Source organism: Cervus elaphus, chromosome 5 (assembly GCF_910594005.1).
Source record: "Cervus elaphus chromosome 5, mCerEla1.1, whole genome shotgun sequence".
NCBI classification, from domain to species: Eukaryota; Metazoa; Chordata; class Mammalia; order Artiodactyla; family Cervidae; genus Cervus; species Cervus elaphus.
In genome coordinates, this window is record NC_057819.1 from 116,824,232 (window position 1) to 116,851,641 (window position 27,410).

Genomic DNA, 27,410 nt, shown 5'->3' on the forward strand with positions numbered 1-27,410 from the left:
TCTCTGGTCCCTCAGCCTTCGGAGGCATTAGCTCATTCACCTTCACAGACCCAGGGGCCAGGCTGCTGCTTTGGGGTTAGTAAGTTTGGGCCCTTCTCTGCCCCTATCTCCCCACCCAGCCAGGACCTGCTCCAGCCTGCCCCCACCTCCCAGCCTCTAACTCTGAGACCAGCTCTTTAATTGCTTTCCCTGATCTTCTCTGCTCCATGCTCCCTTCCGTCTCCCTGGCTGACTGTGTCCCTTTGAGAGGGTGAGAGGCGGAGACCATATGTGTCCCTGGAGGGAGGAGAGGGCTGGCGGACAGCATGTTATTTCCAATCCAGTGGTCTTCCAAATGGACAGGATGAGCTAGGAGGGTAGTGCTGCGGGCAAGCTGGGGAGAGCCCCAGGATGAGCTGGAAGACACAGCCATGGTCTTCAGTTTCCTGAGCAAGATTGGTTCCTTCCTACCCCCTCCCTCCCACAAATTCCATCCCAAGGCCTCCTGGTCCCTAGTCACAAAAAAACATGGAGAAGAAGGCAGCCAGGACCTAGATTCTATCTGGGAACCAGGATCCCCCAAACTTAGCCAAGAGCCAAAGGAACATTCTGGAGGAGTCTGAAGACCGATGAGGAGGGGTCTGGGAGGCAGGATGCCTGAGTTCAGCAGCTGCCAAAGAGGATCCCCATGCAGTGATGAAGTTCCCTGTGGGTCCCAAGCCAATGGCTGGGGGTGGGGAGGACCCAGTGGAAAAAGCCCAGTCCCTCCCTCCTGACAGGTCCCAACACTGATGGAGGTTTGAGTTGACGCACGACTGATGGAGACTGAGTTGATAAGGACTCTATGCTGACATGTCTTGTTCTGTGTCTGCAGCTCCTGGCACTGAGCCTGGGTCTTTGAACTGGGGCAGGAATTCGTGCCCTGGGGTGGGACCCAGACCTGAGCTACAGGGCCTGGGGTGGGTGTGAAGATCAGGGAAAGAGAAAACTTCTGAACTCCCTGAAGTAGAGCGAGCCCCCACTCCCCGCCAAGGCTGAAGAGGTAGGCTGAAGCGGGAGGGGGCCTTAGGGCAGCGGATGGGGGAGCCATCGATTGCCGCCTCTCATGGATGGCTCTACGCAAGAACAATCCGATCTCAGAGTGTCATCACTGCCCACGGAGGTCAACTGGGAGCTGGCTGTCAGCTTGCTGCCCGCCCCCTTCCAGCCCCTGCCAGCTCCCTGAACCAGCCAGGCTGCCTCCTTCTGAGCTGGACACCTCAGCCCGACCGCCTGTGATTGAGGGCACGTGCTCAACTCCATTGTGGAGTCTTTGTACATTTAATGGGTCACCTGAGAGCACATTTTGCACCACAGAGCCACGAGTGTTTGCCTAGCGAATGGTTGGCTGCAGAACAACCTTGTCAAGAGTGACCCCTTCCCCTTGTCAACGGCCCCCAGCCCAAGTGACTTCCGCCTCCTGCAACAGAGCCTGTTGTGTGAAGCTTGCCCTCCTGGCCCTGGTTACCAGCTGCTTTGCTCTGTGCCCGTTGCGCCTCTGCACTTGCAGGGGTGATGGTGATGATCAAATGAGATAATGTGTGTGAGGGCCCCAGGAAATGGAGAAGTTATTCAATGTCGATCCAACCAGCAGGAAGCGAGGCCTCCTGAGGTCAAGGCGTCATGCCACGCTGCTGGGGGCTCCAGATGTGAGGCAGTGACTGCTTCTGTGGGAATCAAGGCACACGGGGGGAAAAAACTCATTAAGACTAATTGGAGAGGAGGAAATCCCCGGCTTGCAGAAAGAAATGATGTCTGCTCACTTCTAAAGGGAAGCAGCTCTGTGTCATGCATAGATCTAACCAGACCCCGGTCTGAGTCCTGAAGCTGCCACTTGCCATCTAACTCCGGGCACGTTTTGTTAACCTTTCTGTCCATTTCCTCATTATACCGTGTAAGGTCGTGAAGTTGTGAGCTGCCTGAGGCCAGTAGGAATGCAGGGTACCCCTTTGCATGCTCCGCTCCTCCAAAAAGGCATGGAAACTGAGCGGGGAGGGGTGCCCCAGGTAGAAGGGGAGGAGGCACCCCCAGAGCAGTTTGAAATTAGCGGCATTATTTACACACTACTCACAAAGTGCTAAATGCCTTTAACATGTTTGTTTTCAGAAGCAATTTAAACACAAGATTCCTGTAATTTTGTTTACGCTATTCATTCATGCAGTCAGCCACGTCTTCCTGGGGAGACTAGGTAAACTTGGGTTGAACTGTCGCAATCCGAGTGAGTGGAGAGGAGAGCCACAAATGACATGGGGAGTGGACTTTTGGAGCTGGAGGGAGGAGGACTGTGGTGGGTTCAAGCAGGTGGGGGCTCAGCCTGGAGTCTTACTAAGACCTGGGGTCCACTGAGACACTCTCCCTGATGGTGGAACTCCGGGCAACCCACACCCAGGTTGTAGGAGGATAGAACGAGCCTTCAAGTACGATCACATCTTCACTCACTAAGAGAGACCTTTAGTAGACGGTGGTGCTGCAGAATAAGGGGCAGGTCCCACCAGGAAGGATGCTAAAGGAGGCAGAGGGGGGATTTTGTTATACTCAGACGCTTCTTTAAAAAAATTAAAAAAAAGATTGTTTCGGAACTTCTCCGGCAGTTTAGCGGTTAAGACTGCGTTGCCACTGCAGTGGGGCAAGGGTTCGATCCCTGGTCGGGGAACTAACATCCCACATCTCCCTAGGCCACACAGCCAAAAAAGAGTTTCTTGAGACCTTAAAGAGTCAGAAGAGGTTGTTGTTCTATCTAGGTATACAGAGAGGAAAACACACCAAGGATGGAGATGGTTTATTGATCATTATAATAAAAAAATATATATCCACCAATATATATGTGTGTGTGTATATGCAGAAATAAAGGATCGGAGGATATAAACCCAAGTATTAATAACTCTTACATCGAGGTGGTAGCATTAAGGTTTACACTTCTTCTTACACTGAGTGTGTATCCTGTCTACAATAGGGTAAAAATGATTAACTCTTTTCATTTGGAAATCAAGGCACCATTATCGGCATCATCGTCGGGGCTGGGCTCTTGGCTGGGGGGATGGGGCTGAAGAGGCCTTTCTCTCAAAAGCCAGAAAGAGCCAAGCTGGGACTCTCCCCCATCTGCTCCGCTTCCCATGCTGACCCCTCCTCCACTGCACAGAGCCCTGTGTTAGATGGGGGGTTGGGGGGTGGGGGAAGGAGGGTAGGAAACAAAGCCCCCCATAGCTAGCTTCCTGCCTGGAGGGCATTATAAACTAGGGGGGGATGATGACAGCACCCTTTAAAATAGCAACACGTTAACACTCACAAATGAATATATACACGCTGAGAAGCTGAGTGTAACAAGAGATTAATAAAGAGGGCGAGTAGCAGAATGAACGGCTGGGGGAGGACTGTTAATAAAGGAAGAGGGTGTTGGCGTTAATTGCTCTGAGCCAGGAAGGCAGGTCAGGGCTCCTGATGCAGGCGGCTCCAGGGACCAAGAGGGGCCAGGCGGTCAGGACACCTTGACGGAGCAGCTCCCAGCTGACAGCGCTCCCTTAACCCCCATCAGTTCCTTCTGGCTCTTCTGGTTTCCAGGGTAGTGAGGACTGGAGGGGGGCTCTGCAGGCCAGTTGGATGAGGGGAGGTCGGGAGGAAGGAGAAAATGAGGCTACATCCCGCCATTCCCTTCCCCTACCCCAAAACCCACATCTCCCCTCCTACCAGGGTCCCTGAGATGCTTGGAAGGACCCTAGGCCCTCCTCTCGCCCGGGTCTCGGCCCACCCTGCCCCCTCCTACTTCTTGTCTCCATCTGCCACTGTGGCCCAGACCATCCTGCCCCCAAATGCCAGTCACCTGGGATTGCCAGGGGCCCAGCTGGCCTCTTCAGGGTGGTGCTGGGAAGGCGAGCGATGCGGCTGCGGCCCCGGGCGACTCCCAGTGAGCGGGAGACGGCAGAACTGCAGCGGGGAAGGAAGGAAGCAAGAAAGAAGGGTGGGAATGTCACAGCCAGGTCTGTGGACTGGGGGGGCAGGGATGGGGGGATGGGTGGTGGTGAGAGCTAGACATCGAGCCTTGGGAGCAGGGGGAGACTGAGCATCAGAAGGAAGGGGAGCTGAGTGGGGTTTGGGAGGGAAGTAGAGGTGGGGAGTGGGCAGTCCACTGCCTGGGTTATCCAGTGAACACTCCACGTCTCCCTCGTGGGGAGGGGGCCTGCAGCCTTTACCAAAGGAGGGAGATACCCACCTCTAGTATAATCCCGTAATAGCAGGAACCTGGGACCCTCAGTCAGACAGTCAGACGCTGGCCCTGCTCACAAGACCCCCCACACTACTGGCTCCCAGGGGTACACACACACACACACACACACACACACACACACACACACACACGTGCAGGGCCTGTAGTTTGCCTGGGCATCTGCTGCCCTGGTAAAAGCTCCTTCTCTGCCCCCACCCCACACATCCCCCCAACCTCACCTCACAGCACGCCTCTTCTTGCGGGCTGAGGTCCCGGGGAAAGAAGATGCTGGCTTGGGACCCTTCATGGTGAACAGGGGCATGGGGCCGCTGGGGAGGGAGGGAGACAAAGAGATCAGAAGGGAACCAGAAATGGGTGCCAGCCACTCCCCCCTCCGGCGCCCGGGCTGGCAGGGCCGGGAGGGTGGACAGGATGACCTCTGAGGTTTCTTCCTCCTAGGAGGCGGATTCCTCTCCCTGCCTCACTCGGCCTCGGCTGACAGCTGAGTGACAGCCCTGTTCTGGGAGAACATCCAGGTGTCAGTTTGTGGCGTGTCCGGGGAAGTGGAGTTCAGACAGTTTCACCCTTCCACCTGCCTGGCTCTGAGCTTGTTACCAAGAGGGGGGTTCGGGCTGTGGGAGGGATGGGGGAGTGGGCAGCCTGCCACCCTCGGCCTCCCGAGTCCAGGTTAGTCTGCAGCCTGTTTGCGGTCCTGAGCTGGCCGCTGCTCCTCTGCCCTGCCATGCGGGCAGAGGGTGAGGGGGAGAGCAGCTTTCCACAGGAAAATGCTGAATAAAGTTTTCTCAGGATCCCCCTCCCTTCCCAGTTCCAGATGCTGGGCTGGATCTGGGGTGAAGGGTTGGAAATGCGTATTTCTCAGAGGAACACAGAACTCAGGCCAGGCCTGAGTGACGCAGAAAAACAGAGTGGGGTGGGCACCAGGGTTAGTTCCTACTCCCTGCTGGCAGGGGGCTTCTGTGAGCTACTGTGGGTCCGTCACAAACCAGCACAGAGCTGGCGGCTCTGAAGTATAGACAAGGCAGGACCCCCAAGAGAAGCCATGCCTCGACAGAAACTCATCCTCTGCTCCCCTGGGCCTGGATGCTGGTCAGACCCAAGGGAGAGAGACGTAGAGTCAAGTCCAAGAGCAGACTGTCTCCTCTTCCCTTTGGCAGCACCTCTGGCCCTCGCTAACCCCTTAGCCCCTTTTGGGAGGCTGGAAGGGAGACTCACCTGGGGATGAAGGGCTGATCCAGCCTGTTCAGCTCCTGGGGCACACTGTCCCAGCCAACGCATTCGTGGAAGCCCAACTTTGCAAGGGGCTCCTCGGAGAGGTCAAAGGTGGCGTTGAGGTCCCGAGAGGGCAGGGGCAGAGGAGTGGAGCAGTTCTGCAGAGCGGAAGGGCCCAGGGGCACCCGGCTTTTGATGACGGTGGCTGGGCAGAAGCGAGGAGATGGACAGGGGGAGGGGGCCCTCTTCCCCGTGGGGGTGCTGGGACCACATGGAAGCCGAGCCTCAGGCAGGGTCCCCCTCCTCAGGCAGGGCAGGAGGGACTGGCGCTGGCGCTTGGTCCCCAGTTTTGGGGCTGGGGGGCTGTCTGGCTCCGAGGGGCTCGGTCTCCTCCTCTTCTTCTCTGTGGCCTCCCGAGATGCCCGGGGTGGAGTGCAGTCTGGCCCGGGTGGGACCCCCAGAGTGTGTGCGAGGCCACTCAGTTGCCTTGCCATGGTCCGAGTCACGGGGCCCGAGTATCCTGCAGATTCTGGGCAGAGAGGAGGAGGGTGTGGAGAGGGATCAGGGGTTGAAGGGAGGAGAGATTCTAGAATCTGGGGAGACACGAGACAGGCAGGAGTGCCTGACTCCTCAGGTCTGAGTGACTCCTGGGCCTCTCTCTGCAGATGCCCGTGATCCCAGAGGTCCAGCCTCCCACCAAACCATGCATCTGAGGCTCTGGCCTTGGCAGAAGGAGGCAGAGCAGGGCTGAGACTCACTTGACTCTGAACGCAGCTCTTGAGCCAGAGGTGCCTTCCTGGCTGGGCCAGGCTCCCCAGAAGCCTCCCCTCCAGGCTCAGCGTTTTCCTCTCGCACCAGCTGCTGCAGCGTCTCAAACTCTGCGATCATGTCGGGGGTCAGGAGGTTGGCTGCTTGGAGCAGGGAATACTGGCGCTGGGCCAGGCACAGCACCCTCAGGGCCAACCTGGAAGAGAGGCAAGGGGGTCCCCGCCCCGCCTCAGCACACGTGCACTGGACCCCTTCTGCCTTGACGGGACTGCCTGTCCAGCCTCATCACCCTCCCAGTTGTGCTGAAGACCAAGGCTGGCGGAGATGACCGTGGGTCATGGTGGGAGCGTCACTCACTAAATATGTGCCCTGACAAAGACAGTACTCAGGAAGGAGGGGAAGGGCACTAAGTGGCCTCGGAACGTCTGAGTTTCCTCTCAGCTCTGCCACCTGCGAGTGCTGTGGTCTTGAGTAAGTCCATTTCCCAGGGACCATGAGAGGTCGCAGGGAAGAGGCCGGCTCAAGCCAGACCAACAGCTCAAATTCTGGCTCCAACACTTCCCAGCTGTGTGACCTTGGATCACCTCGCACCCTCAGTGTCCACATTCCTAAAATGAGGATAACACACGCAGCTACCTCATAGGATTGCTGGGAAGATGAAATGGGTTATTTTTAAAATTTTTGGTCATGCCTGGAGGCTTGCGGGATCCTAGTTCCCTGACCAGGGATTGAACCTCGGGCCCTCAGCAGTGAAAATTTAGAGTCCCAACCACTGGACTCCAGCGAAGTCCCCAAGTGGGTTATTTTGGATATAAAACATTTAATGAGTACTTGGTACATACTCAGCACTGTAAGGTTAGCTAATTATTATATTCTGTAATAATAATAATCATGCCATCTACCTCATTAGGATAAGAGGAGAATTAAATAAGACAGGCCATGTTGATCTTGGTTCTGAGGAGACCCTCAAAAATGCATTCAGCCTGCACTTTCTATTTAACAACTGGGATCCTGAAAGAGTGTGTGTGTATTAATATGTACTTCGCATGCACTGAGGGGCTATTTAAAGGAAATTATGAGGGTAATGTGATTATTGATGTTGTAAATTTAGATTCTAATAAAGCAAATTTTCTTTCTGCGAGGCACACCTATGATAAAAGAATAAACACAATTATCTCGGTGGGGATTATTCATGGCCAATCATTCATCCTTGGGTAGCACTACCTGCCTGGGCATCTCTGAGCCCCCTCCTCTGCCCTCAGTGTGTGCACAGGGAGCCCAAACTCATTTTATAAAGCAGCCTCCAGGCCCCTTTGAAAGAAGGCAGGATATAAATTAAAAAGGACACCGCAGAAACTCATTCTATATCTGCCTGAGCCACAAATTATATGAAAATAAGACAACTGAGAAAAGTGGGCATCTGGGGACAAATGCTCTGACTTGGCTGTCAGATGACCCAGGTCTGACTCCGTCCCTCTCGTCCTGTAGCCCCGGCAAATGGGGAGTTGGTCTATATCACGAGTTTTCAATTTAGGTTTCAAGAAATCCATCAGAGGACATTTTTAATGGAACAGCTCTGCTTTATCTGTTCTACATATTAGACCTCAGGATAAGATTTCATTTGAAGACAGGGCTTTGCCGCTAAAGAAAATTCTGAAAAACCACTGAACTGGAAAATCTAAAATCTACTCAGTGTCCCGGTGGTCTAAGATTCTAAAGTCAAAGTGAAATTATTTTCAATTATCTGGTTGTTAGGGTGTTCCCAAGTATCAGGGGCTGCGGATCTAGAATGTTCCACAACCCCTGATACTTTGGGTCTTCCATCACTTTTATTAGTATCTGTTATGAGCTCTGCTTCCCTGGTGGCTCAGTGGTAAAGAACCCGCCTGCCAACGTAGGAGACACACGTTGGATCCTTGGGTCGGGAAGATCTCCTGGAGAAGGAAATGGTAATCCACTCCAGTATCCCTGCCTGGGAAATCCCATGTACAGAGGAGCCTGGTGGGCTACAGTCCATGGGGGAGCAAAAGAGTCAGACATGACTTAGCGACTAAACAACATTATTAGCTCTGGACTGTGATGCCCAAATCGTAGCCAAGGTTGAAGCCACTTGTCAGAAACCACAAAATCAGAGGCAAAGCAGAAACGAGAACCCTGGTGTCCCCCGTCTTCACAACAGGGGACTCCAGGCCAGGAGACCCTGAGTCATCAGTGGCAGCCCGTGGTTGTTCCCTGAGGGCCCAGGGGGCATCCCGCCAGTACATTCCTGCCACTCCTGGGCCCTGGGGAGTCGGCAGCAGGAGACAGATAATAAGCCACTGATTATTCAGGCTGCAGCATTTTTGCTGAGTCGGGAACAGACACTCCTCAACAAGAAATAAAATTAAACAGGCCCTTCTGTCCGGAAGCTTTAAATACACAGCCTAGCGTGAGGCGTGCTGTGGAGGGAGGTGTTGGGTTGGCAGCAGCAAAGCTAAGTAGCAGAGGATTTATGTTCTGGGGGCCAAGGAAGAAAATACTAGCAGCACCTCTCTATTAAGCACAGAAAGAATGGTCCAAAAGCCATTTCTCTCTGGGTTTGTATTTACTTCTGAGGAGAAATAGCCTCAGTCAATCTGTCGATGAGACAGACGACGAACACCTGACTCAGGAAGGCTCTCCCATCCTCAGCGGCCGCCCAACTTCTCTTGGCTGAGCACGGGCAGCTTGGCCCTTAGACTGGAAAGCATAGCTCCAAGCCCAGGCAGCCCTTGGCATCCGCCAGCTGTCTGCATGGAATTTGGTGTTTTGCTTCCCTCTTGTCAAACTGCCAGCTACACAGAGTAATAAATAGAGAGGCTGCTACATAAACAGAGTAGGCGATAATATCAAATTGTTGACAGCAGGTATGGGACAATTGGATGACAAAAGACTTGCTTCTTGGACTTCCCTGGTGTGGTGGTTAAGAATCCGTCTGCCAATGCAGGGGACACGGGGTTTGATCCCTGATCTAGGAAGATCTCACGTGCCTTGAAGCAACTAAGCATGTGCACCACAAGTGCTGAGCCTGCTCTTGAGAGCCCATGAGCCACAACAAGAGAAGCCTCTGCAATGAAGAATATTCACTGCTTGCCACAACTGGAGAAAACCCATGTGCAGCAATGGGCAGCCGAAAAAAAAAAGACTTGCCTCTTTAACTAAAACACAAACAGAGCTTCTATGATATGTTTGGCACCACTTCTCCTTACAGGGAGAATTCCAGGGTCAGAGAAGGCTGACAGGCTACAGTCTGTGGGGTGGCAAAGAGTTGGACATGACTGAGCAACTTTCACTTTTCTCCTTCCAGGGTGCCTGGACCCATCACCTCCTGCCTCAGAGCCTGGAGAGGAGCAAGAAAATACCTACTGCTTAGAATGGTCCCTGTCCAGGTTCGGTGGTGGGAGGTGGTCCACGACTGGCTTGGGCTGCATGGTCAGGTCAGGGGACCTGGGCGATGGGCATCTGAGGTTCTGTTCCGGCACTTGGGTTGGAATCTAGAGAGGAAGAGCGTCACAGGTAGAGAGCCCAGGGCAGCCTCCCTCGTTTTACCTGCATAGCTCCTGAAACCCACCCATCCTCTGAGAGCGGGAATGACAGCTCCCGGAACCACCTGGTCCTAGTAGGGTCCTTCTCTCTCCCAGTTCATGTCCTCCCTCCCTCCTCCCCTTCTGGAAACACACAGGCTCCCTGCTTTCAGACACAACGGATCTGACTAGTTCTTCCTGCACAGAATCTGAAAGTCTCTGGATGACTGAGATATAAGCCATCCAAGCAGAGAAGCCAGGGCTGAAGGGACCCAAGAGTTGGGGGAGAGGATTTTCTTCCAATATTCCACCAGCTCCAAGCCCTACCTCCTTGGCCAGGCCTTCGTCCTTGTCCTCCAGGGGCTGCTCCCTATGTGAGGAGTTCCCATCCATGACCTTCTCCCCTGGGGCCTCTGACCCCAGGCTCTCCTCTTGAAGGACTGCTGACCCTGGCTGGAGCTCTGGGGTGCAGGGCTGGCTGGGGAGGCTAAGGAGGAAAGGAGAGGTTTGCGAGATGTGAAGCAGGGGCAGGTGGGAACAGTAGGGAGGGGCAGGCTCTCTGTGGCTTCAGGTGGTAGAGTCTGTAAGGGGCTGGATGCTCAGGTAACAGGTGGGTAGTAGCTGAGGGTGAAGAAGGAGTCAAGGATTTTCTGGTTTAGAAAAAAAAGACGTGCGGGCACGTTAAGTCACTTCAGTCATGTCCAGCTCTTTGCGACCCCATGGACTGTAGCCCGCCAGGTTCCTCTGTCCATGGGATCCTCCAGGCAGGAATACTGGAGTGGGTTGCCATGCCCTCCTCCAGGAGATCGTCCCAACCCAGGGATCGAATCTGCTTCTCTTACATCTCCTGCATTGGCAGGCAGGTTCTTTACCACTAGTGCCACCTGGGAAGCCCAGAAAACAATGACGTCCACCCCTTGAACACACATTCTTGTGAATAGCAGATACTGCTTATATGGACTGGGGTGTGATTTACTCCTCCAGCACAGAACATTCTAGGTGACAATCAGAGTGCTGGGCACTGAACGAGAATTCCTAACCCCAGGTGCCAGAACAGAATCGAGGAATCCTAGCCCTCCACAGGCTGGGGTAAGGATGGGGCAGGATAGGGTGGCAGAACTCACGGCTGATGTGGAGGGCCTGGCCTGGGGGACCGTGGAGGGTCGTGCGGTGGGGCCTGGGCTCCTGCCTCATACACCCGGAGCTTCTCCCTCAGGGCGGCCACCTGGAACAAAGCGGCCCAACCCCTCAGAGCCCCGGCTGGGCGCAGGGTGGTGGCAGAGCACCCTGGTGACACCCCAGTGCTCCTGACCTGCCCCCCGAGTGCCCTGCCCCCCGGCCGAGCTCCCCAGGCGGCTCCTCACCTCAGCCTGGAGCTGCTGGCAGACGGTGGCGTACTGGCTGATGTGACAGTCCAGGCTGATCACGTTGCTCTTCAGCTGAGGTGGGGACACAGGGGAGACATCTGTTTGTTTATTCAAAGCAGCTTTTGGCAACTACTTCCAACGGCCAGACACTGCTAGGCACCTCACTCACACCCCGGCTGCTCACCCTCAGGACTGAGGAAACGGGGAGGCCAGGGGCTCACGTAACACAGCAGGAGGAGAGCTTGCATTTGACCCCAAGACCCCGGGCTCCCTGACCCGTACGCTCTCCCCAGCCCAGGGGCTTTGCAGCAGTGGATCTGGGAGGCCCAGGGCTCCCTGGGGGAGGCGGGGGAAACTGGGCAACTCTGCTTCTATCTGCATTATACGTTGTTTTACCAAAAATAAGGGCCTGCTGCTAAAAACAAATCTGACAAAGATCACTGGCTGACACTCGGCCACTCCCTTCTGTTGCCTTCCTCTTGAGATAATTCAGCTGCAACCATCCCAGTGCTGTGGTATTTGAAGGATGAAGACTGGGTCACCTCTCCTTTGGGCCTTGTGGGAATGCTCGCTCCACGTACTGGAGGAAGCCGGTGGGTCCTGTCCCCTCCTCCTCCCAGTCTGGGGGCTCCCCAACACCCCTACACCCCCACCCCAGGCTGGCCGTCCCGGCTGGCACGCACCGAGAGTTTGATCTCCTTGGCCCGGTCGGCATATTTGAGGGTGTTGTAGGTGTCCTCATAGGTCAGGCTGGAGGGGCTGATGGCAGCGATCATCACGGTTCGGCAGTTGCCCCCGATGGAGTCCTTGAGGAGGCGGGTCAGCTTGCTATCCCGGTATGGCACGTGAGACTTTCGGCCCTGGGGACAGTGGGTGGGCGTGGAGTGAGTGTCTAGACTAGACAGACCCAGGCTGGGACTCGGTAGCTTTGGGGTTTTTTGGGGGTATTTATATATATATATATATATATTTAAATTTTTTTATTTGGCTGCCCTGGGTCTTGGTTGTGGCATGTGGGATTTAGTTTCCTGACCAGGGATGGAACCCAGGTCCCCTGCATTGGGAGCATGGAGTCTTAGCCACTGAACTTCCAGGGAAGTCCCCATTTTTGCTTTTGTTTTTTTTTTTTTTTCTGACTAAGCTGCTGGGCTCGCAAGATCTTAGTTCTCCAACTAGGGATTGAACCCGGGCCACTACAGTTAAGGAAAGTTATGACCAACCGAGACAGCATATTAAAAAGCAGAGACATTACTTTGCCAACAAAGGTCCGTCTAGTCAAGGCTATGGTTTTTCCAGTGGGCATGTTTGGATGTGAGAGTTGGACTGTGAAGAAAGCTGAGCGCCAAAAAACTGATGCTTCTGAACTGTGGTGTTGGAGAAGACTCTTGAGAGTCCCTTGGACTGCAAGGAGATCCAATCAATCCATCCTAAAGGAGATCAGTCCTGGGTGTTCATTGGAAGGACTGATGCTGAAGTTGAAACTCCAATACTTTGGCCACCTCACGTGAAGAGTTGACTCATTGGAAAAGACCCTGATGCTGGCAGGGATTGGGGGCAGGAGGAGAAGGGGATGACAGAGGATGAGATGGCTGGATGGCATCACTGACTCGGTGGACATGAGTTTGAGTAAGCTCCGGGAGTTGGCGGTGGACAGGGAGGCCTGGCGTGCTGCAATTCATGGGGTCGCAAAGAGTCAGACACGACTGAATGACTGAACACTACAGTGAAAGCACGGAGTTCTAACCACTGGACCACCAGGGAATTTTGACCCAGGGCTAGAGGGAGGGACCCTCGTCCTTGGCACTGGGCTGTTGCCCTGGGGAGGAGCCTGGCTATGTGTGGCTTTACCTTTGCGTCCGCCAGGGCGTTGAGGACGTTGATGAGGGCCAGCAGCGAGCGGTTGATATTGGCTCCCTCCCGCAGCCGCTCCCCTTTGGCGTGGGTGCTAGATGCTCGCTCTGAGCCCGCCAGGTCGATGAGGCTCATCTTGGCCACGCGAAGGGCCTGGGTCAGACCTGGGATCCGGTCCTGCTGCTTCACGAAGATCTGGGGGCAGATGGCCGGGGTGAGGGGGTGCTGGCCACCAGGAGTCCAGACTCAGGTCCTGGCCTGTGGCCCCTGCTCACCTGGAAGATGGCATGGGAGCGGGAGGACGTAGCGTTGGCGTCAGTGGGGTGCTGCGTGCGGTTACGGTTCCCCCGGGTCAGCATGCCCAGCAGCTGCTCAGCTGAGGTCGGCTGCAGAGGAGACACGAGGGGAGGGGGCTGTAGTCTCTCCAACCAGGCCTTTTCCCCAACAGAAGGGCTGCTCTTCGGAACCAATGCCACCCTGACAGGATCCAGGACGTCCCCAAACTGCCTGGTGAGGAGATCCTGGACGACCAGTGGGGCTGCCCATCCCACCTAAGCCCAAGTCTTACCTGGTGGAAGGAAAGTCCTTGTACCACCACCCCTTTGTCGGGGTCCTCACGGATGGCAAGGGGTCCCTTGGGCTCCAGGAGGTCGTGGATCTGCTCATTGTACACCTGAGGAGAAAGGAAGCCAGGGAGGGGCCTGGTGGAGAGGCTGTCTCTCCCCTAGGGGGCTGGGGGAGGGCAGAGCTCCTGGGCCAGAGACAATGACAAGACAAGCTTGGTGAGTGGCCCTTGCGAGATGACACCACGTGACGAGTAGGGTCAGTTCATGCGCAGTCTCTTGGAGCTGTGTCCACCCTCTGGGCCCCCGTCTTCCCACTTCCTACTACCCTCTGCCCCTCCGGCCTACTCCACCCCACTCCCTCTTCAGGTGGTTGTGAGAATGAGGGATGAGGCTGCCCCGTCCTGGGGCGCCAAGAGCCGTACCTCCAGGTAGCTGATGAGCACCTCGAATCTCTTCTCCTCCCGGCAGGCCTCGAGTCTTCTGTACAGCTCCATGGTGGTCAGGTACATGATGCCAGGGTCCCCCTCTCTTCCCAGCATGGTGTGTGTCTTCCCGGCCCCGGTGGCCCCATAGGCAAACACTAGAGAGGACAGAGTCGGGAGCGGGGTGGTGAGCGGGCTCCCCCGGTACGTTTCTATCCGGTCCGCCCCTCCTTCCTCCTCCAAACCTTTTCCTTCCTTCCTTCCTTCTGTGTGCATGGTTGCACTGCTTCCACCCACCTGCAGCCCCCCGTTCCCAGCTGTCCAGTTCTCCGTGTCCACGCCTGGTCCCCCTGTAAGCCTCTGGACTTGAGGGCATGGGGGTCTCCACATGGGTGGAAGCTCGTCCCTTCCCCGGGGCACCTACGCCAGCCTGGGTAGCTTCCTCTATGGAAGGCCCACAATTCTTTCGCTCACTTAATGGAGTTCAGTTGACAAGCACCTACTTGCAAGTGTGATTTTGTGACGTGTCTTCTCCCTGCTCTAGACTGTAAGCATCCAGAGTGCAGGAACCTTGTCTGTCTGACCTATTGTATCCCAGGGCCCAGCACAGCGGCCCCCACACAGGAGAAGACTGAGTGAGGGGCCCACAGAGAAGGCAGGGCCAGAGCCTTTCTCATCTGGTACCCAGCGGGAGGGGAGGCCGGCTCACCTGAGCAGTTGTAGCCCTGGAGGAAGCTGTCCAGGATGCTGTGGGTGGTGTGCTGGAACACATCCTGTTGGGTGGCCGTCTCACTGAAGACCCGGTCAAAGACAAATGTCAGGTCTTTGCCCTTCTTCTTGGGGCCATCTTGGCCACTGCCCCATTTCAGGCCAAGGAAGCCCCCATCGGGCTCCTCAGGGTCGAACACCAGCACTCTCTCATCCACCACCTGAACCACAGGCCGCCGCTGACTCTCCAGCTCCTTCGGCGTGGGGGGCCGCAGCCGCACCACGACCCGCAACATGCTGTCCTCCACCGCCATCACCATGGCAACACCTGGGCAGAGAGGCAATGGAGATGAGAACCAATCTGACTGAGGCCTGACCGGGTATCCCTCAGTCCAGTATTCAGGGGCCTTCTCCCACCTTCTCTACAGCTCATCTCCATTTTATACCTCGAGAGAATAAAAATATTGATGCCAGCACCAATTACTAACAAATATCTTTCTTCTTCTCTGGTTGCTCAGCTGGTAAAGAATCCGCCTGCAATGCAGGAGACCCCAGTTTGATTTCTGGGTAGGGAAGATCCCCTGGAGAAGGGATAGGTTACCCACTCCAGTATTCCTGGGCTTCCCTGGTGACTCAGACGGTAAAGAATCTGTCTGCAAAGTGGGAGACCTGGGTTCGATCCCTGGGTTGGGAAGATCCCCTGGAGGAGGGTGTAGAAACTCCAGTATTCTTGCCTGGAGAATCTCCATGGACAGAGGAGCCTGGTGGGTTGCAGTCTATGGGGTCACAAAGAGTCAGACACGACTGAGTGACTAAGAACAGCACAGCACATCTCTTTTTCTCTTGAAATACCACGTTTGCCATATCCAAGTGACTGTATTGGTGGGCCCTCTAATATGTTCCACTAATCTGTCTATTCCTGTGCTAACACCATAGTTCCTTTTAAAAGGAACACCATTCCTTTAAAAAAGCTTTTTTTATTCGTTTATTTGACCACAGTGGGTCTTGGTTGTGACATGCGGGATATAGTTTCCCTGACCTGGAGTCGAACCCAGCCACCCACAATGGGAACATCCAGTACCCACCACTGACCACCAGGGAAGTCCCCACAGTTGCTTCTTATCCAGCAAGGCAAGACCTAACCCTACCCCCAGATTACTTTTTCATGATTTTCTTGGCTATTTTCAATCATTTTTTTTCTATTTGACTTTAAGAATATCTTTATCAATTCCATCTCCATCTCAGAACCAATTCCTCCTCAAAAAACCCAGTTGGGATTACAATTGGAATTAATATTAAATTTACATATTTATTTTATATTAGATGTTTTCATATAAGAACATAGCTATTACCTTTTGATTTGTTCAGGTATTTTTTGTAGATTCAGATATTTTCCGTCATATTTTTTTTAACGTCATTGTTCTTTTAATATAATTCCCAAGTACTTTATGGACTTAATTGCTATTATGAATGGAATATCTTCCCCAATCTCCATTTCCAGGTGGTAAACACTAGTAGGGAAAAACATGATTGATTTTTACATATTTGCCTTTTACCTACAATCCTCAAACTCTCTTATTAATTCCAACTGTTTTTTTATTAGAGCTTATTGAGTTTTCTAAGTACACAATAGTATATCAGAAAATAAGTTTTTTTACCCTTTCTTCTCCATGATTATAATAAATATTATTATAATAATAATAAATAAATTCATTTATTGTCTATTGCATTCCCTTGAGTTAAATGATAACGATGATAATAGGGACCCCTGTCGTGTTTTGATCTTAAAGGATCTTGATCTTTACTGCCTCACTATTTAGATATTAGTTTTTGACTTTTAGACAAATAGGTCATTATCATATTAGTAATTTCATCTGTTCTTATTTTTACTCAGAGTTGTTATCAGGAATATCTAGAACTTTATCTCATGTTCCTTCAGCGTCTCCTGATACGATTATATGTTTTTTTTCTCCTTTATTTTGTTAGTGTGGTAAATTACTTGATATTATTCTTGGCATCAAATCAATGAAGTATTCTTTTTTTTTAAAATATTTGTTTTTATTTATTTATTTGGCTGCGCCAGGTCTTAGTTGCAGCATGCAGGATCTTCCATCTTCATTTTGGCATGTGGGATTTTTAGTTGCGGCATGCAAACTATTTAGCCGCATGTGGGATCTAGTTACCTGACCAGAGATTGAACCTGAGCCACCTGCATTGGGAACATAGAGTCTTAGCCACTGGACCACCAGGGAAGTACCCCAACTATGCATTCTTGAAGAAATATCCTACTCTGGCCATACTTGAAATTTCCAATTTTCAAATGGTCAAATATGTCAACCTCTTCTTTTGTCATTTTTATGTCATATATAAGAAGACAGTCCTTCCCCAAAGTAATAAACACATTTTAAAAATATTTCTAATATTTTTCCTTTCTTACATTTCGGTCTTTATCCAGATGGAATTTATTTTTGTGTGTGCGAATGGTATGAGAATATTTCTAAATATCTTTTCTTTCCAAATGGCAAGGAATTATCTCAAGATCATTTATTAAACAGTGCATTCATTCTCCACTAATTTAAATGCCACATTTAACATAACTAAATTCTCATATAAACATGAACTTGTTTCTGGATTTCCCATTCTGTTCTCTTTTTCCAGTAACTCACTGTTGTAATTATTGTGGTTCTTACCACCTTACTGTTCTTTTTCTTGGCCATTCTTGGGCAGCTTATCTTTATATGATTTTAGAGTCAGCTTATGAAGTTCTATGAAAAATCCTGCTAAAATTTTAATTGGGATTATTTTGAATTTATAGATTAATATGAGAATTAGCACCTTTACAATATGAAGTCTCCCCTATAGGAATATTGTATCTCTTTTCATCATTCACAACTTTATAATCTTTAGTAAAATTTTATTATTTTCCTCACATAAGTTCTGTAAATTTCTTGATAGATTTACAAATAGTTACTGTACAGTCTTTGCTATATTGGAAATAGGCTCTTTTAAAAATTACATTTTCTAATTCGTTTTGCCAGAACGAAGGAAAGCTACCGATTTCTGTACGCGGATCTTGTATATGCGGATCTCGTATCTGGCCACCTTGTTGAACTCCCTTATGAGTTCTATTAGATTGTCATTGATTCTCTTAGGTTTTTCAATTAAATGATGATAAGTCTGCAAATAATGACAGTTACTTTCCAATTTTAGCTCTTCTATATTTAGTTCCCCACCCTCCACTACCCATTAGGAATGGGTGCTAAATTTTATGGAATGCTTTTTTGGCACTTGCTAAGATGATCACACGGTGTTTCTCCTTTAGTCTGTTAGTGTAGAGGGTGACATGGATAGATTTCCTAATGTTGCCCTGGTAGTCATGCCAAAAGCTTATTTATGTATTCCCTCTTGAATTCCCCTCAGACCTTTCTGTGTGCTTTTTTCATTTCTCCTTCAAGCCAGCCTACCAAGGGTAGAGATGGAATTTCTGGAATGCAGGAATCACAGATATTCCTGGAAAAGTTCAGCTCAAGTCTAGGAATATATTAATAGGGATGAGAAACACTGGGGGGGCTGTTTGAAGTCAGGGGGATAGGAATAGATGAATGCTTTCCCAGGAAAGACTAGGTTCTGCCAACGGGTCACCATTACCAAGGTCATTCAGCCAAGAAAGGTGGGATTTCTACCTAATACTCCAGCAAACAACTCATGTTTTCCTTGGGGGAAGAGGCAGAACTGAGTTGATTTCAAACCCTTGTCCTTCACCCCTAAACTTCCCAACTTCTTCCCCACACAGAACAGAGATGTCAACCAATGATTATCTTTTTGAGTCTAATTAATTCTAGTCCTATCTCAGCCATCAGGCCATCACAATAATAAACATAATAGGTAAGTGTCCATTCTGTCTGTTCTAGACGCCTTACACATTTCATCTCCTTTTGACTCTGTTGCAACCCCACAAGATAGGTACTATTATTATTATTATTTATCTATTTTTTACTTTTGGGCCACACCTGGCAGCGTGAGGCATCTTTGTTTCCAGACCAGGGGATCAAAACCTCGCCTCCTGCAGTGCAAGCAGGGAGTCTTAACTGCTGAACTGCCAGGTAAGTCCTAATAGATACTATTCTCATAGTCATTTTTCAAGGACAAAAGTGAGACAGAAAGGGTTAAGAAACTTGCCCAAGATCCCAGTGGTATTGAGTGATGAATCCCGGTTCCAACCCAGGCAGTCTGGCCATAGAGCCTGCTACACTGCCTCATAATGACATTATATCCTACGCTGTCATGCTCACATTGTTGTTAACAGTCCCTTATGTTTGTGTAATAATTATAATCCCTTTCGTGTGGCTAGCATTATGCCTTCTGCAAACACTTTCAGATAAATGGACTGGACCTAATTTTCCACACTCAGAATGCCTGTTTCCTATTCTCACATTCCCACCTCCAGGGAGCTTCACTTTTTTTTGGTTTCACCACACAGCTTGCAGGATCTTAGTACCCTGACCAGGGATCGAACCTTGGCCCTTGGCAGGTGAAAGAATGGAGTCCTAACCATTGCCAGGGAATTCCTAGGAACCCTACTCCTGTGACCAGGCAAGTGAAGGCAGAGGGTGCCTGGTCCCACTGTCCGAGTCTACACTGGCTGCCTTAAGGCCAGTCCCAGCTCCGTGGAGAGGGTATTAGCTGAGGAGGAAGCACAGAGCAGCGTCACATTCAAAGCAGGAAATTAAAAAGGGCATTGGCGGCAGCGTGCGCCTAACCTTTACAGTTCTCTCCTCTCCGCCTCCTGAGGGCCAGCGAGGCAGACTGTTTGCCTAATGAGATGTTTTCCTTCTTACAGAGAAAGTGCTGGGGGCGTGGGGTAGGAGGAGGGTGACGCTGACATGGCCGCAGTCAGGACACCTGGGTCCTGGTCTCTGCTTTGGTCTCTGACTGCTGGGGAGGTCTTTCCACCAGCCACACCTCGTGGATGTCACATCAGCTTCCCCCTTTGAGAGCTGGAGAGAACAGCTACTGATCTGCGCCTGCCCCAGGGGGATGGGAGATTAATGAGAGAACGTTTGTCAAGTTTGCTTTGATCCTCAGTTGGAAAGAGCATTTCAGCCCAAAGTACAAGGGAGATGATTCTTTAATAAGATCTTCAGGGTTCTGAGCGAGCCACAGTCACGTCCTGTTTCTAACCCGGGGCAGCTCATTAAAACCCGGAGGCTAGTTTGCTGCCAAGCTGGGGCTGGGAAGCCAAGATTCGGTTGTTTTCAGGGTAGCTTCCTCTGCCTACCACCATAGGGACGGAGAGAACAAACAAACCCATGTTCCTCAGAAGCCCCTGAAGAAGAATGCTTGAGGACTTGAGGGGGTCTGCCTGCAGACATTGGGAGCTCAGAAGGCAGGTGCCTATCCTTGGGTGTTGCACTTTTTATAGCAGTTGTTGTGGCTTCCTTCATTGCTCTTTCACAACTCTAACACAGTGTTTCTTGTCCTTAAACTCCAAGAGATTAGGACCCTCTGCTGATGTAGTCTGTGCACCCCCAGATAACTTGGAACCAAATCCAGAACAGAGTAGATACTGTGTAATATTTGTCCTATGAATGAATAAAGGCCAGAAAAAGCAGGCTGAAGCCAAAAGCCTAGAAATAATTACGATTATATAATAGCTAACATTTATTGAGCACTTACTGTGTGTCAGGCACTATGCTAAGTGCTTTATAAGCGTTCCATTTAACTTCCACAACAATCTCATTCTGTAGTTATTGATACAATTGTTACATCCCTGCTCTACAAAGCAAACTGAGGCTTAGGAAGAACATTGTCACATGGGTGGTAAGTGGCAAGGCCAGAACTTGACTTTGTCCTGTCATCAGAGGCACTACTTTTCATCCAAGGCTGTTCTGCCCTCTACCTGGGCTTTTGCAGGTCCTACTTCCCCTCACCTTAGTAACCATGGAAAAACGTCCAAAGATGACTGATTCTTTCTATGGGTGGTAGCGCAGAGATAGCACTGTGTTCTTTTGTTTTTTTAAATAGACAAAACTGTAACTAAGGAGTTTTGTTTATTGTTTTCTAATCATTTTTTATTCTTATTGTCTTGCAGGCTAGGACACTTATTTTTCTTGTCTAGCTAGGACCTTGGGTACAATTTTGAAAGCAGCAATAGGGGCTTCCCTGGTGGCTCAGTGGTAAAGAATCCACCTGGCAAAGCAGGAGACACGGGTTCGATCCCTGGTCCGGGAAGATCCCACGTGCTGCAGAGCAACTAAGCCCTCGTGCCTGTACTATTGAGCCTGTGCCCTAGAGCCTGGGAGCCACAACTATAGAATGCATGTGCTGCAACTACTGAAGCCCTTGAGCCCTAGAGACTGTGCTTTGCAACAAGACAAGCCACCGCACCGCAACCAGAGAGTAGCCCCTGCTTGCCACAACTAGAGAAAAGCCTGCACAGCAAAGAAGACCCAGCACAGCCAAAAGTAAATAAATAAATGCAATTATACAGACTGAAAAAAAAAAAAAGAAAGCAGCAATAGTGAGCAATCTGGTCTCTTTCCTGATTTTATAGGCAATGTTCCTATTATTTCACTTTTTTGTTGGTTTAAGGAGATTTGCCTCTATTTTTGAAGCGAAGTGAAATGAACATCTCTCAGTCATGTCCGACTCTTTGCGACCCCATGGACTATACAGTCCATGGAATTCTCTAGGCCAGAATACTGGAGTGGGTAGCCATTCCCTTCTCCAGGGGATCTTCCCAACACAGGGATCAACCCAGGTCTCCTGCATTGCAGGCAGATTCTTTACCAGCTGAGCCACAAGGGAAACCCAAGAAAACTGGAGTGGGTAGCCTGTCCCTTCTCTAGGGGATCTTCCCAACCCAGGAATCGAACCAGGGTCTCCTGCATTGCAGGCGTAATCTTTACCAACTGAGCTATCAGGGAAGTCTGCCTCTAGTTCCAGCTTACCATTAAAAAAAAACATAAATGGTTATTGACTTATACTTTTGTACCTAATGAATTTTTTTTCTTTTATCTGTAAATATGTAAATTGTACGAATAGATCTTCTAGCACTGAACTATCACAGAGTGATAAATCCAATATGATCATAATATATTTTTAATACATTGTTGGCTTCGGATTACTAATATTTTATTTCAGATTTTTACGATTACATTTATAAAAGAGAATGACTTGAAATTTTCTTTGCCTCATTTTTGGTATAACAAAATAGACTGGAAATGTTTTCTCTTTTTTTTAGAGAGAGCTTCTACATGTTTAGATGCCTGTATATTTCTGGTGGAATTTGGTGGGGTTTTTTGATGTGTTTGAAGGTAGGTGGCGCTAGTGGTAAAGAACCCACCTGCCAGCTTAGGTTAGAGGTAAACAGCCAGTTGGATCCCTGGGTGGGGAAGATCTCTTGGAGAAGGGAATGGCAATCCACTCCAGTATTCTTGCCTGGAGAATCCCATGGAGAGAGGAGCCTGGCGAGCTACAGTTCATAGGGTCGCACAGAGTCGGAAACGACTGAGGTGACTTAGCACCACACGGCATGGCACAGAAGGTAGTTTTTAAACTAATTAAATTTCTTCCGTAGTCCTAGGTTTGTTGAAAATTTTCATAGCTTCTTGAATCAGTTTTGGTGAGTTGTTTTTCTTAGAAATTTGCCCAAAAGCATCATCAAAAACGGTTCCCATTGAAGTCTTTCTCTTTTAATCTTTGAGTAACCAAAGTTATGTCCCTATTTTAATTCCTAAGGTCATTTTTTCATGTTTCTCTTCTTTAGTCTTAATATTACCAGAGGTCTGGCTTTTTTAATTAGTCTTTTCAAAGATACAGTTCTTGGCTAAGTTAATCATCTCTATTATATAGTAAAATTCTATTTCATTAATTTTTGCCCTTAACTCGTTTTATTTTCTACACTTTTATTCTGTTGTTCTGTTCTATCTTATTAAAACTGGATATTTGCCTCACTTTGAGCTTGAAAAAGAAAATGTTCTAATGTAAGCATTTAAGACTATAAATTTACCTCTAAGTGTTCTTTAACTGCATCACCCAAGTTTTATAAATAGCATTATCACTGTTTCATGCTAGTTATTTTTAATTACAATAATGATATCCTATTTGACCGAGTCATTAAAAAAAATTTTTTTAATCCAACTGTGGGTTTATTCTTTTTTCTTTTGTATCTTAAGGTTAACTGCTTGTGGAAATAGAATATGGTTTGTACAGTATTCTGAAAACTCTTTAGATTTACTTTGTGGCCAGATAGAGACAATTTTTATAAAGACCTCTAAATATATGCTACTTGCATACTCTTTTCTTAAAAAAAAAAAGTAAAAAAAAAAAATGGAGCTAGGCTGGATAACAAATATAAAGAGCAACAAATTGAGACACTTTAAAATCTCTCTGAGGGTGGAAGAATTCAATCATGAAATAGGCAGAGAAGGACTGGATATGTTGGTAGTTGTTTGAAGCATGGAATTTGGTGACCAGAAAGGATAGTGATGAGACTGGAGAAAGCAGGGTAACATCCAGGAGAAGCTTATACAGAAAAATGTTGTGGATGTTCTCCTCAGAGCTAAGCTTAATTTCTCTGCTTCCTAACCTGTAAAATATAAGTATCTTTGCCATTGGGTTGTTGTGAGGATTAAATGAGTTAACCCAAACCTGGTAAGTCAATAAATGTTAGCCAACATAACCAGAATTGATATGACCTACTGGCATTTCCCCCTGATACCAGAAGAACCACAGTCTGAAGTTAAAACAAACAAACAAAAAAACCTATTTCCCATGACAGACCAAGCTTATGTTTTCCGTGTCACTTCAGTACCTTAAAGAGTCAAAGCTAAGAGAAAGGGCATCCTAGAAACAACAGCAGAACGCCTGGTGTTCGGTCATGCGGACGTTCTTTCACCCCTTCCTTTATTCAATCAAATATTTACTAGGTGCCCCAGTAACTAAGTTACGGCCCCTGGCACAGCTCTGCAAACAGTTCTGCACAGATGTACAGCGAGGGTCTTAGCTACTCCATACAGATGTGCAGAGTCCCACGTCTCCAGTCCTAGCGCGCGGGAGGACCCAATTCTTCCTTACGTGTAAGAAGACCTTTCCTAGAGCGGATGTACAGAGTGCTGGGCGGAGGTGCAGACATGCGGACCCCAGTCAAGATCCCGTACAAATAAGCAGAGGGTCCAGATCTCCCGTGCAGGCGTCGAAGGGAGCGACTTCTCCCAGCAGCGCCCCACGCAGTGTTCGGAGAGGACCACCCAGGACCTGATTGGTCTTCAGGCTGCACCTCCGTGTACAGCACAGAGGCCCGGCTCCGGCTTCCGCCGCCGCCAGCAGCTCGGTCGGCGCGTCCACCTGAGCGCAGGAGCCCGCGGAACCGGCTCAGCAGTGGGCCAGTGCTTACCCTTCGTCGGTTCTCCGTCGCTGGTGTCGCCGCTCGCTGCAGGGTCCCACCGCAGCAGACCGGAAACCCGGACCACCGGAGATCGCCCCCTCCCCAAGTACCCCACCCGCGCCAACCTCCGGCCCGCGCCGCGTGTTCAAATTAGCCGGGTCGGCTCTTTCGCGCTTCCCATTGGTCGCCGCCCGGATCGCTGATTGGCTGTTTCCTAAGAAACAAAGTACGGCTCGGCGGCGGCGGCCGTTGTCCACAATGCGCTTGCGCACTTCGCCTTCCTGCTTGCTGGAGGTTAGAGGCCGAGTGCCTGAGGCTGGACCTGTCGGAAGGAGCAGCAATCAGTATGAGGTAGGGGTACCTAGGGGGCCAGTTACGGCCTGTCTCAGTTGCCCCTGGGACTGAGTTCGTCACCAAATGCAGCAGCCAGACGTCAAACACGTTTTCAAACCTACATTTTCTGTGGTCTGAGTCGGCGTCCACTTATCCAAAAAGGGATTTTCAGTTGCTCTACAGGGTTTCTTCTCTTCCGTGACCATCCGAAGAATGAACTTCAACCCGGCGGAGGCAGAGAATGGCCCACTTGGCTTTAACAGTGTCAGGATTATCATGGACAGACTGTTGAATATGAGTAGCGACACTTCAGGGCACCGCTGGTCAGCACTGTCTCCGTCCTCCACAGCGGCCAGCTACTTGGATTCTGGTGGGCCGCACTCATGCCGATCCCCAACCCCGGGTTCTGTGGAGGTGGAAGAGAGAGCCTTGTATTGTAGTCAGGAAGTCTGATTCCAAACACTAGTGACGGAATCGTCAATTAGTGCTGAGACTGTGGAAGTCACTTCCGCTTCTCTGGCTGCTTCTTTCTCATCTATAAAATGGGACAAATATCCTGCCCTTCCGATTTATCAGAGCATGGATGGAAAACCGTCTTAAGCCTCATCATATGTAAGGGGATAGCTATCTAGTCTGATTAGGATGAAGCAGTGGTGGCTGTCAGAAGCTAGTTGCTCCACCCTTTCATTAGTCTGATCTGCCCCGACACAGGACTATAAGCAGGTCGAGGCATGCAAGAAAGCAGGAGGCATAGTTTCCTAGCAGATCTACTACGAAGATAGTTCAGTTCAGTCGCTCAGTCGTGTCCGACTCTTTGTGACCCCATGGACCACAGCACGCCAGGCCTCCCTGTCCATCACCAAACTCCTGGAGTTTACTCAAACTCATGCCCATTGAGTCCGTGGTGCCATCCAACCATCTCATCCTCTGTTGTCCCCTTCTCCTCCCACCTTCAATCTGATCTCCTTTAGGATGGACCGGTTGGATCTCCTTGCAGTCCAAGGGACTCTCAAGAGTCTTCTTCAATACATCAATGTTCAAAAGCATCAGTTCTTCGGCGCTCAGTTTTCCTTATAGTCCAACTCTCACATCCATACATGACTACTGGAAAAACCATAGACTTGACTAGTTGGACCTTTGTTGGCAAAGTAATGTCTCTGCTTTTTAATATGCTGTCTAGGTTTGTCATAACTTTTCTTCCAAGGAGTAAGCGTCTTTTAATTTCATGGCTACAATCACCATCTGCAGTGATTTTCAGTTCAGTTCAGTCGCTCAGTCATGTCCACCTCTTTGCAACCCTATGAACCACAGCACGCCAGGCCTCCCTGTCCATCACCAACTCCCAGAGTCCACCCAAACCCATGTCCATTGAGTTAGTGATGCCATCCAACCATCTCATCCTCTGTCGTCCCCTTCTCCTCCTGCCCTCAATCTTTCCCAGCATCAGGGTCTTTTCAAAAGAGTCAGCTCTTCACACCAGGTGGCCAAAGTATTGGAATTTCAGCTTCAAAATCAATCCTACCAATGAACACCCAGGACTGATCTCCTTTAGGATGGACTGGTTGGATCTCCTTGCAGTGATTTTGGAGCCCCCCAAAATAAAGTCTGCCACTGTTTCCACTGTTTCTCCATCTATTTGCCATGAAGTGATGGGACCGTATGCCATGATTTTTGTTTTCTGAATGTTGAGTTTTAAGCCAACTTTTTCACTCTCCTCTTTCACTTTCATCAAGAGACTCTTTAGTTCTTCTTCACTTTCTGCCATAAGGGTGGTGTTATCTACATATCTGAAGTTATTGATATTTCTCCCAGCAATCTTGATTCCAGCTTGTGCTTCCTCCAGCCCAGCGTTTCTCATGATGTACACTGCATACAAGTTAAAGAAGCACAGTGACAATACACAGCCTTATTGTACTCCTTTTCCTATTTGGAACCAGTCTGTTGTTCCATGTCCAGTTCTAACTGTTGCTTCCTGACCTGCATGCAGGTTTCTCAGGAGGCAGGTCAGGTGGTCTGGTATTCCCATCTCTTTCAGAATTTTCCAGTTTCTTGTGATCCACTCAGTCAAAGGCTTTGGCATAGTCAATAAAGCAGAAATAGATGTTTTTCTGGAACTGTCTGACTTTTTTGATGATCCAGTGGATATTGGCAATTTGATCCCTGGTTCCTCTGCCTTTTCTAAAACCAGCTTGAACATCTGGAAGTTCATGGTTCACGTATTGTTGAAGCCTGGCTTGGAGAATTTTGAACATTACTTTACTAGCGTGTGAGATGAGTGCAATTGTGCAGTAGTTTGAGCATTCTTTGGCATTGCCTTTCTTTGCCTTTCGTTTGGGATCAAGATGGTAGAGTCACTATATAATAACTGGTTGATCTGACCCAAATTCCATTCACCTACCTGAACTTCTCTACTACTCTTTGTTCAGTGGGTTAACACTGTTGGTTTGGTGAGAATAAAATGAGACAACAGGGCAAAGATGCTGTTATTATAAAGCTACAAGAAAACCAGGATATTCTTGCCATCTTTGCTACCCAAGAGAAATAAAACTGTCAAAGAATGACTTTCAGGGAATTCCCTGGTGGTCCAGTGGTTAAGACTAGGGCTTTCACTGCCATGGATCTGGGTTCCATCCCTAGTTGGGGAACTAAAATGCCACAAGCCACACAGTACAACCAATAAAAAGCAGGAATGACTTCCAGCTTAAGGATACCCTCCCTCCTCACAGGGATATGCATTTTTACAGAGGTTTGGAGTGTGGTTGAAGGCTTGGGGTCCCCAGGAACCACCAGGGGAATAGGAACCTTTTGTGCCCTGTAGCCAAGTATTTCCTGGTCCTATTCTGCCCCTAACAATTAGCTGGAGAGGATGAGGTGAGTCATAGTGAGGCAAGGAGCCAAGGCTGGCCCTCCTATGAGCAGTGGAAAGGGGACACTTATTTGCTTGATCTTTTGGGGCAAGTCAGTTAGCCTCTCAGAGCCTCAGTTTCTGCAGTTATTTAAAAAAAAAGAATATAAC

General features: G+C 49.8%; 1 protein-coding gene across 4 annotated transcripts; it reads right to left on the reverse strand.

Moving 5' to 3' along the window:
- Positions 1 to 1,407: 1,407 nt before the first annotated feature.
- Positions 1,408 to 24,219, reverse strand: KIF18B (kinesin family member 18B). Of its 4 annotated transcripts, XM_043904862.1 has the most exons (17): positions 24,071 to 24,194; positions 14,895 to 15,001; positions 14,675 to 14,757; positions 13,966 to 14,123; positions 13,546 to 13,650; positions 13,253 to 13,363; positions 12,975 to 13,172; positions 11,810 to 11,986; positions 11,124 to 11,198; positions 10,884 to 10,984; positions 10,087 to 10,246; positions 9,602 to 9,729; positions 6,208 to 6,413; positions 5,453 to 5,978; positions 4,459 to 4,548; positions 3,836 to 3,939; positions 2,783 to 3,600 (listed from the first exon to the last, which is right to left on the reverse strand). In XM_043904862.1, exons 4-17 carry the CDS (start codon positions 14,080 to 14,082, stop codon positions 3,494 to 3,496), a joined length of 2,205 nt encoding a protein of 734 aa, XP_043760797.1. In that variant the 5' UTR covers positions 14,083 to 14,123; positions 14,675 to 14,757; positions 14,895 to 15,001; positions 24,071 to 24,194; the 3' UTR covers positions 2,783 to 3,493. The 4 variants fall into 4 exon arrangements, with proteins under 4 accessions (XP_043760796.1, XP_043760797.1, XP_043760794.1 ...); XM_043904861.1 differs by lacking the exon at positions 2,783 to 3,600 and adding an exon at positions 1,408 to 1,685 and having other exon boundaries at positions 14,675 to 15,001; positions 24,071 to 24,219; XM_043904859.1 differs by having other exon boundaries at positions 14,675 to 15,001; positions 24,071 to 24,219.
- Positions 24,220 to 27,410: the final 3,191 nt, after the last annotated feature.

Coding starts and splice junctions, on each gene's coding strand:
- KIF18B (XM_043904859.1), bottom strand. CDS start 14,993: ATGGTGATGGCGGTGGAGGACAGCATGTTGCGGGTCGTGGTGCGGCTG. Junction 13,364..13,545: donor AAGGACTTTCCTTCCACCAG/GTAAGACTTGGG, acceptor TCTCCTCTGCAG/CCGACCTCAGCTGAGCAGCT. Junction 3,940..4,458: donor AAGAAGAGGCGTGCTGTGAG/GTGAGGTTGGGG, acceptor TCCCCGCTGCAG/TTCTGCCGTCTCCCGCTCAC.